This window comes from Callorhinus ursinus, unplaced genomic scaffold (genome assembly GCF_003265705.2).
Source record: "Callorhinus ursinus isolate GAN/ISIS: 27379988/994484 unplaced genomic scaffold, GSC_fseal_2.0 scaffold13, whole genome shotgun sequence".
Classification (NCBI taxonomy): domain Eukaryota; kingdom Metazoa; phylum Chordata; class Mammalia; order Carnivora; family Otariidae; genus Callorhinus; species Callorhinus ursinus.
The window spans coordinates 48,369,604-48,382,422 of NW_027397075.1; the positions used below are offsets into that span (position 1 = coordinate 48,369,604).

Here is a 12,819-nt window from a genome sequence, read left to right on the forward strand (position 1 = left end):
GACATTGGGGAGGGTATGTGCTATGGGGAGCGCTGTGAATTGTGCAAGACTGTTGAATCACAGATCTGTACTTTTGAAACAACGCAACATATGTTAAGAAAAAAGAAAAAGAAGAAGTTAGCAGGAGAGGAAGAATGAAGGGGAGTAAGTCAGAGGGGGAGACGAGCCATGAGAGGTGATGGACTCTGAAAAACAAACTGAGGGTTCTAGAGGGGAGGAGGGTGGGGGGATGGGTTAGCCTGGTGATGGGTATTCAAGGGGGCACGTTCTGCGTGGAGCACTGGGTGTTATGCACAAACAATGAATCATGGAACACTACATCAAAAACTAATGATGTAATATATGGTGATTAACATAACAATAAAAAATAAAAAAAACCCCTCCCCTTAATATATGATAAAGTCTTAGTACAGAGCCAGCACAGAGTAAATATTTTTTTTAAAGATTTTATTTATTTATTTGAGAGAGAGAGAGAATGAGAGATAGAGAGCCCGAGAGGGAAGAGGGTCAGAGGGAGAAGCAGACTCCCCGCTGAGCAGGGAGCCCGATGTGGGACTCGATCCCGGGACTCCAGGATCATGACCTGAGCCGAAGGCAGTTGCTTAACCAACTGAGCCACCCAGGCGCCCGCACAGAGTAAATATTGATAAATGGTATACATTCTTATTAAGATCTGGAATATTGCTTATGTGGAATTGCTTAGTTCTTTTCTTTTTTTTATATATTTTTTTAAAGATTTTATTTATTTACTTGACAGAGAGACACACAGTGAGAGAGCGAACACAAGCAGGGGGAGTGGGAGAGGGAGAAGCAGGCCTCCCACTGAGCAGGGAGCCTGATGCAGGGCTCGATCCCAGGACCCTGGGATCATGACCTGAGCCCAAGGCAGAACCTTAACCACTGAGCCACCCAGGTGCCCCAAGAATCGCTTAGTTTCTGATGATATATGTAGTGTTATGGTATTTGTATGGGTAACCCACAATTTATAAACAGATTGTATTTTGGAAGGTACTTTGCAGGTCAGTTATTTGTAGCTTAGGAATTGAAGAGAATCTAGAATATGCCCCCTTCCCAGCCAACCATAATAGGATACACACATGTGTGCAAGGGATGGGGCAGGGGAAGGGGGAAGAATTTCCTTCCTGTTGGGGGCAAATGGCTTTGTGACTGGGACTAGAATTCTTTCCTCCCTTCACTCCACATCCTTGGATATCACATAGTGGCAAGGGAATCTTGCTCCCTGGCAACTATAACTTCTTGCTTGGGTTAACACTGAGAGGTAACTATTTTTGAAATTTAAATTCTGGAATGAGACTTGCTTTTTCCCAGATAAGACTGTAATCTGCACAGCAGCGACAATGGGAATGCTTGAGGAAGGGTGAGCACCTTCAAAGGATGACCAGAATATGTTTACGGGAAACTGCAGTGATAGCTGGAGCTTGAAATGCATCCTGTTCTCATTTTTTAACAAAAAACATTTAATCAATAAGTTAATTTTTTCTGATTAAATTCATTAAAAATTAAGAATATACTTATTTTTATCAAAGTAATATATGTTCTTGGTTAAAAAAAATCAAACTGAAGAGCTTATAAAGAAAAACAACCATCCTGTGCCTTGTCCCTTTGCCCATCCTGCTCATCAGAGGTCACATGTTCTAATTTTAGCTGTTTCTTCTTATAGTTTCTTCCGTGTCTCTAAATAATATGCAGTACAACTATTTCTGGATTTATCAATTTTAGCTATTAGCTGTTGACTTCTGCTAAGTTAGCTGAATTTTTATCTCACTTTATTAACTTTCAACCCCTTTCTCCTAATATAATTATATTACTCCCTTATTGGTTATCTTTGCAGCTTTAAAATATTTAAACCTTTCTTTTTTATTATATCAGCCCTAGACACCATCCCATGATTGTTCTCACTTTCCTCTCTAAACTTATCATCTGTATTTTTATGGTGTTGAAATTGATAAGATTATATTCAGATACTTATAGTTAAATATTTCATGCTTTTCTGTATGTTGGCTTTAAAAATTGGAAATTAATAAGGTGTTTACACTGTTGTGACAGTGATGAGACATGGTGTGATTTGGTTTCCCTTCTTGTACAGCTTTTGTTTTGATTCTTCTACTTTTTTTTCCTGCCCACCCCCCACCCCCAAATTAGGTACTTATATTGACTTATTTTTTTAAGATTTTATTTATTTATTAGAGAGAATGAGAGAGTGAGAGCACGAGCCAGGGGGGAGGGGCAGCGGGAGCGGGAGAAGCAGGCTCCTGGCTGAGCAGGGAGCCAGATCCTGGGCTCCATCCCAAGGGCCCTGGGATCATGACCTGAGCCCAAGGCAGATGCTTAACTGACTAGAGCCACCCAGGTGCCCCCTATATTAACTTTTTATGTTGTTTCAGATGATCAGGAATATCATCAGGTACTGACCTCCTTTATCCCTAGATAACTCTCTTCTGGAACTTCTGTTCTCTGAACCATTATGTGCTGAATGCTTTCTGTTAGCTTCCTTCCCACTTTCTATATTTGGAGCCACTTTACCCCCCCTGGTTCTCATGTTATCTTCTTTCCTTATTCCTCACTTTGCTGATAAACATCCCCAAGTAAGTTCCCAAGAAAGAATATGTGGGAAGAGTGCCTGGCTGGCTCAGTCGGTTAAGCATCTGACTCTTGATTTCGGCTCAGGTCATGATATCAGGGTCCTGGGATTGAGCCCTGTGTCGGGCTTTGTGCTCAGTGGGGAGTCTGCTTGAGGAGTCTCTCTCCCCTGTCCCCCTCCTGCCAGTCATGTGCTCTCTAAAATAAATAAATAAAGCTTAAAAAAAAAGAATATGTGAGAAATAACTTTCCTAGGTATTTGCACATCTGAGTATCTTTATTCTACCCTCACATTTGATTGTTTTAGTTTTTAAAAAATGTCTCTGGCTTTTTCTCAAGTTGTTCTTTCTCTTGTTCCTGTTAGGATGCATGTTGTTCTCTTGGATTGATGCTCTATGTCTTATTTTAAGAAATATTTCCGTCTTGGGTGCCTGGGTGGCTCAGATGGTTAAGCGTCTGCCTTCGGCTCAGGTTGTGGTCCCAGAGTCCTGGGATCGAGTCCCACATCGGGCTCCCCCAGGGAGCATGCTTCTCCCTCTGCCTCTCTCTCTCTCTCTCTCTCCCTCTGTCCCTCATGAATAAATAAATAAAATCTTTAAAAAAATATTTTTGTCTCTGCACTACTCTCTATGAGACTTTACCTTCTAATATTTATGCTGAATTTTTAATTACTCACTTTTAATTTACAGGGGGTCTTAATTGTTCTCGCTCTCTCTTTTTCATAGCATCCTGTTCTAGTTTATGGTTGTAATAACTCTTGAATCTCTCTGAGGATACTAATTGGGAATTTTTTTAAAGTTATTTTTTTGTTTCCTATATTATTTCTGCTTCTTCCATTGTCATTTTTCCCGTTCTTTTTTACTCTTAATTTTTGTGTGGGTTTTTACCTTTTTAATTCATTTACTTTTATTTCAAAGGTGCCTAGTATAGGAGAGAAAATAAACACATGGAATCAAATCATTATCTGTAACTGGCTATTATTCCCTCTTAGCACATAACGTTAGTGGGGCATTAGTCATGAGAGAGCTCACTCAATTTTTTCCAACTATTTGAGGTCTTTGAGGGAAATTACTTATACTTTTAGGAGTCAACAAGAAAGTTAAACTTATTGGACTTCATATACATTTAAGAGTGATTTAGTGAATTTGTTTCTTTCTTTTTTTTTAAAGAGAGTGAGCGCCACGTGTGTGTGTGGGGGGGTGTGGAGGGAGAGAGAGGGAGAGAGAGAGAATCTTAAGCAGGCTCCATGCTGAACCCCACACAGGGCTCGATCTCACCACCCTGAGAGCATGACCTGAGCGGAAGTCAAGAGTCACATGCTTAACTGACTGAGCCACCCAGCCGCCTCTGATTTAGTGATTTTTGTACTTCTTTTAGGGCTTAGTTGTTCTGTTCAAGAATAACTCAGGAAGAGAAGACCAACATGAAGGGTTATCCCCCCCTTTTTAAATAACATCTTTATTGAGATGTAATTCACATACCATAAATTTCATACTTCTTAAATGGACAGTTGTTTAGTGTATTTACAGAGTTACGTATCCATCACGACTATCACATTCCAGAACATTTTCATTACCCCAAAAAAGAAACTCCATACCCATTGGCAGTCACTCCATCTTCCCACCCCTCCCCTCCAGCTCCTGGCAACGATGAATCTACTTTCTGTGTTCTATGGATTTGCTGCTTCTTGGACATTTCACATAAATGGAACCAAAAATAGGTGACTTTTTGTGTCTGGCCTCTTTCACTTAGCATAATATTTTTAAGGTTCATCCATGTTGCAATATCTATCAGTATTTTGTTTCTTTTTGTTGCCAAATAGATACCATGTTTTGTCTATCTGTTCCTCAGTTTATGGATATTTTGGATTGTTTCCACGTTTTGGCTATTATGAATACTGTTGCTATGAACACTCATGTACAGGTTTTTGTGTAGACATATGTTGCCATTTCTCTTGAGCCCGTATTTAGTAATAGAATTGCTGAGTCATATGGTAACTTTATGCCTAACTTTTGAAGAACTGCCAAACTGTCAAATTGAATGCACCGTTTTACATTCCCATCAGTGGTGCACAGGGGTTCCAATCTCTCCACATCCTCGTCAACACTTGCTGTTGTCTTTTTTATTATAGCCATCCTAGTGGCATGCCTGAAGGATTATCCTGTCTCTACAGAACTGTCAAAGATCTTTGACAGTCAAGCCCATCCCAGTCTGGGCTTCAGGCTCGCCTCTTGCCAATCTTCCTGGCTGCCCTTTGTCTGTCTATGCCAGTCTTTGTGGGTTCCATGCTGCCAGACCTTTGCTCATGCTGGTCCTCAGCCTGGAATGTTCCCTTCCTCCCACAACCTCTTGAGTTTACCAGAGGCAGGCAATATATGTTCATTTCTCTAAATAGTGTTATTGTATCATATGTGGTAGTTACATGTTAGGCATTCAAAATATTTGAATGAGTCTTACTCATCCTTCCGGATTAGAGCAAGTTCAAATGTGACCCCTCTGAGACATAGCCCTTTACCTCCCTCAGAGTTAATCATTTTATTACTGGTTTCTTTAGTTAGTTCTGCACAGGTCTTTTTGTCCTGATAAGTTCCAGTTAGTTGTGCACAGGTCTTTTTGTCCTGATAAGTTCCTGGAATGCATGGACCACATCTCATCAGGCTGGATATCTCTAGGGTCTCGTAATGTGCTTGGTACTCAGGAAGTATTCATGATTATATGGACGAGATGGAGGGAAAGACTGGTTGTAGATTTTCAGTAAAAGCATATTTATAAAATTAACAGGTGTATAGATTAACTTCCTGGAAGTTGTGTTTTATGTTCCTTTTAAATAGATGAAAGCATTTTTAAGAATAGATTATCGTATTTAGTTATCTCTCCTCCCTTTGGTTCCTCTACTCCTCCCCACATAGATAAGGAGGGATGGTTACCCATACTGTGAATAAATTGTAGATGCTGTGCTAGAACAAAATTAACCTCCCAATTAAATGAGGACATTCATATGTTACTACTATTTCCCTTTGCACGGTATGCATATATAAACAAAACCCCCTCCCGTTTACAACAAAAGAAGGGTTGTGTGCATGTTCTTTTTTTTCTTTTCTGGGGGAAGGGTTAAGTATTCTGTGGAAAGGAGAGAGCCAAGCTAAAATAATGCTGATATTTAGGTTCTGGGTGTTATTTGCCTAAGATGCTAGATGGAGCCCAGGAGAAATTCCTTTTGCGTTCTCTGTTGCTCCAGAGTACCCGTGGACTTTCACTGAGATGAGTTAGGACTTGAACATGTCTCATGGGAATCACTGGATTTCTGCAGGATTCATTGGTTGGGTGGTTAAATATGTTCCTTTGCTAACTTCCTCTTGGAGGACAATAACCTTAGCATTCGAATTCAGAATATTCAGCTCTAAAGGACTGTTCTGTTGTATTCCTCACAGGGCCACTTTCCTGTTCAAGAGACTGTTTTAGAGGGAAGCCAAGAGACCTGGATTGGTTGACATTATTTATGTCCTCATTGAATCTCAACTAATGTCTTGCCTCCTGTGCCCTTTTCTTTTCTTTTCTTCTCCTCCTCCTCCTCCTTCTTCTTCTTCTTTTTTTTTTTTTTAACAGATACTAATTTTGTGTTGGGGAATGCCCAGATAGTGGACTGGCCTATCGTGTACAGCAATGACGGATTTTGCAAGCTGTCTGGCTATCACAGGGCGGAAGTGATGCAAAAAAGCAGTACCTGCAGGTATTTATGGTCGGGGTGGTTCTGTGGAACAGTGTATCGTGGTATCTTCTGGAAAAACAAAACGGCTTACTCAGTGTGGGGATTGCCTTTCTCTCACTTCGTGTTTCTTCAGGAACATTTATGGTAATGTCATCTCTTGTTCACGCACTATAACCAGGGAATCAAAGAAGGCTTCAAACACGGTCTCTGCAAACTGACTGGACTTTTAAGTCGCTGAGACGGGGGCACCTAGCGAAACTCAGGAAAGTCGTTTTATCTAGAAAATAGGGACTCAGAAGTTTATGAGGTGTTAGACAAAGTGATATGAAAGTTAGATGATTCTATCAAACGGAATGAAAATGAAATAAAATTTTAGGTGATTAAATTAATTTTTGAGACTATGTGACTGAGAAGAATCCCTACGATGTTGGCACCAAGGGCCTTGTTTATAGGGCTTTTGCCAGAAAAAGAGAAGAGTACTGAGATTTGATTGCCTTCTAATTCATGCTGTCACATCTCTGGTGGCTCACTCAAGGGCAGAGGCAAATGGTGCTAACAGTGCACACAGCCTGGGCATTTGACAGGGTTCCTCACCAAGCAGTACCCTTGGGCCAGGGCACTAGAAATGCTCTTTTAAAGCATCTACAATGTGTGGAGCCGAGCAGAGCCTGTGCCCGGCCCCGCCAGATGCCCCGCTGCGGTGCCGTGGTAAGGTCTTGGTTCAGCACAGCCCTCAGCTGCTCTCAGTCCTTCTCACTCCTTCTTTGGAGTCTTCTGTCTTCACTGGTGTTTGCACGAAATGGAATCATTTTCCCAGACCTGCCAAATCAAGAAATAAAGTCGTCTCTGAAGGGTGGAAGAACCTGACACAGGCATCGTCTTCGGTTTCCAGAAGTTGCACTTGGATGGTCTTAAATCAGCCATGTGACTAGTTCTGGTGAAAAGTATTAAGTGCTTCGAAAATACCATTTTCTTAAATTTTAGGTGTTTGGGGCTGAGAAATGGGAAATTTAAGATTCCCCTACTTCCCTCAAAGGTGTAGAAATTGTGACTCTTAAGTCTTGCAATAGAATTCTCTTATATTTGTGGTGTGCTGTGATCCTCGTTAGCGTCTGTCTCTGTATCTGCCTCTATGACGATATTTGCATATATATAATCAAAACAAATCAGGAGAGTTAGCCTCACTTTGTGGTGTGACCTGAGCAACCTTTCCTTCCCTTTCTTGCTTCTTATTGGCTCTAACCAGACCCTTGAAGAAGATCAGATAAGATAACTTGCAAATTTAGCCACCTTTTCTTTCATGCACAGTTGTAGGAAACTTACTTAATTCCCTGAAGGTGTCCCTTTCCTAAAGATAAAGTAAACCTGCCTTTGTGCTGGCTACATTCCTAATAGCTCAGGAACCTCTTGTGCTTATTTCTTGCATTGCAGGTATCTGAAATCTAATATCCAGGTTAAGGAAACTTACAGCTACCAGTAAATTACAGTTTGAGGAAGTACATAACATAAGACTAATGAAAGCTGCGTGTAATTATGGCCCCTCACTTCTTTCAAGTCTCCATTTTACAGGGATTTGTTTCACCTTGTGAAGGAAATGGCCAGCCTGTATAACCATCGTGTCACTTAAATGGAGGTCACTTATCCAGCAAATTAACTCAGAAAGAGAAAGTGGGAGGAAGCTAAAAAGGCAACTGGCTAAATAAGATGGTCACAGAGCTTACGTTTTTGCCTCCTAGAAGTCCTCTTGTTCTCAGGCAGGGCCAATTTAGTCTTGATCAAGCCATCTTAACTCAACACGCTCAGTTATCTGTTTTCCTGATTTATAGATGAAAAGCGGAGTGCTCCACGAGAGAAGCACAAGGGCAACCATAGATAATCATGTGTCTCAGAGAACTGAGAAGGGACATAGTTACAGAAGTGACACAGAACTCATAAAGTCAACAGCGAGGGCACTTTTCCTTACAGAGTGCGGGCATCCGCAAGCCTGCAGTAAGCTCAAGGCTGGTCCAGTATCAAGCCAAGCAAGGCCTTGGAGCGGGTGGTAGCCTCTGAGGTTCTTTGTGGCTCCGCAGTTCTAGGACTCTGTGATTCAAGTCATCACAAGAACGACTGCATTCAGTATGCACAGTTTTGGAAGATGGGGATTGTATTGTTTAGGAATGCATATCCCTGCTTCCACCTTACCCGAGACTTGGGGGCTGAGTGTTGGTGTCCTTCTTGTTCTGGTCGCATGAAGGCCAGAGGTGGACAGGGGAAATGCTCGCTGGGTCCATGGGGAGCCTTTGTCCGAGGACTGGCTTTTCCTGCCCCATTGAGAGATAGCTTTTCTCCTCTCCCATGTTGTCAGTGTCCTGTGCTGTGGTTTACTCCACCTAGCTGGGGATATATCTTATTCCCAGATGGACAAACCATATTCACAATGGGGCCCAGGAAAATGGACAGTCCTGGCAGTTTTCCTGCCTCTGCTGAGAACCAGAATTAGTAGGAAGTTCTATCTGGAGGTTTTCTCTCATTTTCTTTCATGCTACTTATTTCCCCCCTTAGTCTACTTTTCTCCCAATGTGAGCAGTAGGGAGGTGTATGGGTAAGAATTGTAGGATTTTATCATTTCAGTTTTTTAAACCCAGTGGTTTTTTGGGGGATGGGGTGGGGTGGGTAGGAAGCAGAGTTGCACACACAGTGGCTGAATCTTCTGTTTCTTTCCTTAGCTCTGCCTTAACGTTTGGAACATCAGATTGCACCCTTTGGTGCAGTTCTTTGGTTGATGAATTTTTGTGATTTTTCCTACTCTTTTGTTTATTTGGTTGGGAATTAGAAGAGGAAAGAATCTGTGGTCCAGATTTACTCTGCCATCTTTCCTGGGAAATTTCCCAGAGTTGTCCTTCTAAAATGCAAATCTGATTATGGAACTCTTTTGCTTAAAACCTTCCAGTGTCTCTCCCCTCACTGCTTTCAAGAGAAGGTTTAAATTACTTCACATGGCTTACCATGCCGTGTGTTCCTTCATGATCTGGTCTGTGCTTACCTTTACCTCTGGGAAGCCTTCACTGACCACGCAGGGCTCTGTGCCTGAATTCTGTGTTCTGTAACTCTGTATGTGTTGGTCACACTGTTTTCTGAGCCACTCTTTTCTGTGTGTCTCCCCTTATTATACTGTTGATTTGGATGGGAGGTGGTGATAGAGTGCTGGTGAATTAGTAAGTCTTTTTTGAGTGAATGTTTTCATTGTGTGTGTTTGTGTGTGTTCATTCCACATAGCACGGTGCTAGGTATAGGAGAGATGTTTAACATATGCTGGCACAATACCCAATATTTATTAAACTAACGTGAACTTTTTGGTTGATTTGCAGTTTTATGTATGGGGAGCTGACCGATAAAGACACAATTGAAAAGGTGCGGCAAACATTTGAGAACTATGAGATGAATTCCTTTGAAATTTTGATGTACAAGAAGAACAGTGAGTATTCAGACCGTTGCGAACCATACCTTTATGTGCTTGGAATAGTAAAAGAGGTCCTCTTCCTCTGATGTCTTGGCTCTTCTTTTCCCGCATTAGCTAAATGTGGTCACGTGAGGCTATTGTGTACGTTGGGATAAATGGTGTGGATTGCTGAGTTACGCTGTTCCTTATGGAATACGTGAACTTGTCACCGACCAATTAAGACTTTTTTTTCTTTTTTAAAGATTTTATTTATTTATTTGAGAGAGAGAGAGATAGCACTAGTCGGGGGCAGAGGGAGAGGAACAAGCAGTCTCTCCGCTGAGCAAGGAGCCTGATGCAGGCCTCCATCCCAGGACCCTGGGATCATGACCTGAGCCGAAGGCAGATTCTTAACCGACTGAGCCACCCAGGCGCCCCAAATGAAGATTTCCTGATATCCGGGCACCTGGCTGGCCCAGTCGGTAGAGCATGTGACTCTTGATCTTGAGGTTGTAAGTTTGAGCCTGACGTTGGGTGTAGAGATTACTTAAAAATAAAATCTTAAAAAAAAACAAAACAACTTCTTCATCTTTTTTTCTACCAAGGTAAAGTTTTTCCTATTGGTTTACTTATGATGAGCTGCTAGCTGAAGATACTTATAGACTTTTTTTTTAAAGATTTTATTTATTTATTTGACACAGAGAGAGACAGCGAGAGAGGGAACACAAGCAGGAGGAGTGGGAGAGGGAGAAGCAGGCTTCCCGCGGAGCAGGGAGCCCGATGTGGGGCTCGATCGCCGGACCCTGGGATCATGACCTGAGCCGAAGGCAGATGCTTAACGACTGAGCCACCCAGGCGCCCCATGATACTTATAGACTTTAAGCCTTCTTGGGGGAAAGGAAGACCATGGGACAGTGACTTTGGCCAGATCATCTTTGAATCTGTCCTCCACAGTACCTAGCACAGCAGGTAACACCAGTAGACGCCCTGTTAGGGGAAGGGGATTAAGAGTACACCTGTCTTGATGAGCACTGAGTAATGTATAGAATTGTTGAGTCACTCGTTGTACACCTGAAACTAATATAACCTTGTATGTTTACTACACTGGAATTAAAAAAAAAAGAGTTTCTGAATAAAATTTTCTTCTCCTGATGACCTTAGTTTTCTGTCAGAGACGGTATTAATAATTCAGAGTGGACTGTGCATTTATATTTGTTTTGGCTACAGTTACTTCCACTAAGCATGTTAATGAAGGATTTTGGTCAATAGCCATACACAGGTATAAAACTCGCTTCTCTCCTGAGGTTTCCCATCGAATGGAGGTGAGCTATGTTGGAAGTATGGGACAGTGGGGTGTATGGCCATAGTGGGGGCTGCAGAGATGTCCAGTAGTGCTGTGTTTTTGGTTTTAAAAAATGATTTTGGGGCGCCTGGGTGGCTCAGTCTTTCAGCGTCCCCCTGCATGTGTTCCTGCTCTCTCTCTCTGTCAAATAAATAAATAAAATCTTAAAAAACAAAAGAAGCAAAAACCATTTTGTCTGTAAAGCATTCTGTTCTTTATATGTAGGATTGGATGGTAGGTCATAGGTTCAATAGCACATTTCCAGAGTGTCCCAGATGGCCCATGAGGCTTCGTGTTTATCTTGGTGGCATTCAGAGTGATACATTTTGCTCTGGAAAGCAAAGGGCACATGTTTTATCTGGAAGGAGCTGGGTCTTCAGTCTGGAGTGTTGGGGCGGGCAGCTGAGAGCACCCTTTGCTTGGTGCCGTGTGCTGAAGCTGATCTGAGAGACTGGCTCGGGACATCAGCTAATCCAAGAGGGTTGGTCCTGTAGCTTTCATACTAGCGTGGAGCCTTGCTCCGTCTCCCTCCTTCAGCCAGTAGGTTGAGTTCCTACCCCACTATTTGGCAGGAGAGGAACAGGGTGAAAGACTGTAAATGGCTCTGTGCTTGTCCTCCACCATGGGGAGCACAACCCAGAGCACCAGCTCTTACCAGGAGCACACTGGCCTTTTCATGGGGAGGAGATGCTATGTCCATGTGCCCTGAGCTAATGGAGTTAAGTTCAAGGTTTTCCACGCTGGGAGTTTTGCGTACTGAACAGTGTGGGTTTCCCCTTGACACAGCATACTAATTGGGTAGGTGTGTCACAAAATAATGCTTTGCATTTATATTTTGCTTCAGAGTTTTCAAGCTTCATTAGACTGTGCATTTAACTTGCTGAAATTATATGTGTTTGGCACACAAGGGAGAGAAGGGGAAACTTAATTTAAATTGAGTCAGTGATCTCACTTGCCATTCCCTTTAGGGAGCATGTACCCCGGAGGCAGTGTGTGATGGAGGAGGTGAAGCCACCGTCCCCTCAGCTGCCTCCGGGGCTGAAGGTCTTGTATGATGAGCGTCTCGTTGCACTGAAGATGCCTTCTTATAGCTGAAGTTCTGTACTTGAGGTAGACAGGGCCCACACATGTAAGCCAATTGGTTCAACTAATGTCCCGCCAAAGAATGAACATCTCTTCCCTGCGTTGAGGTTGCAGTAGGCATATTGAGAGATGCATGCCAGTCTCCAGGGGGGCATGACAGCCTAGGCATGGGGCTCTACTTTCAGGGTGGTGGTAAAGAATTTTTAAGAGTAATTGTGGTCATATGTGATTTTTACCTTACCCTTTGGCTTGAGAAAATAAACTCTGTTGAAGATAGGACTCCACTCTATTTTAAAATGTTGATTCTCTAAGCCCCGTGAAGTTGGCATGGCTGATGTTATTTATGCCCATTGTATAAGAAGTTCAATTCCTTACTCAAGGTCATGCAGAGCCAGGACCTAGTTTCCAGTGTCCTGGCCATTCTTCCAAGACTCTGGGTACAAGGCAGCGCCAGCATATATGGTTGTGGAGGTTATTCCCTGCATAGATGGCAATTGGAAACCAACTTACGGTTTGCTTGCTGAATCCTCCATGCACCGTACCTAGCATTACATCTGTGTTGAGGGAGGAGCTTCTCTTTCTAATTTACACAAAGATGTCTAGAAGGCTAGTGGGAGTTCCATACAAGGCTAAGTCTGCTCGGAAAACAAGAAGCATGAAATT

At 42.4% G+C, this 12,819-nt stretch overlaps 1 protein-coding gene across 5 annotated transcripts in view; it reads left to right on the forward strand.

The window, feature by feature from the left end:
• Window positions 1–12,819, forward strand: part of KCNH1 (potassium voltage-gated channel subfamily H member 1) — a 378,415-nt gene that overhangs the window by 22,028 nt on the left and 343,568 nt on the right. For 4 of the 5 annotated variants that reach the window (XM_073900230.1, XM_025877844.2, XM_025877845.2 and 1 more), the window contains exons 2-3: window positions 6,208–6,331; window positions 9,661–9,767. In XM_073900230.1, the coding sequence (XP_073756331.1) occupies window positions 6,309–6,331; window positions 9,661–9,767 (130 nt within the window). In that variant the 5' untranslated portion in view covers window positions 6,208–6,308. Of the gene's footprint in view, window positions 1–6,207; window positions 6,332–9,660; window positions 9,768–12,819 lie in introns of those variants that run through there. The other variant, XM_073900233.1, reaches the window with a different exon arrangement.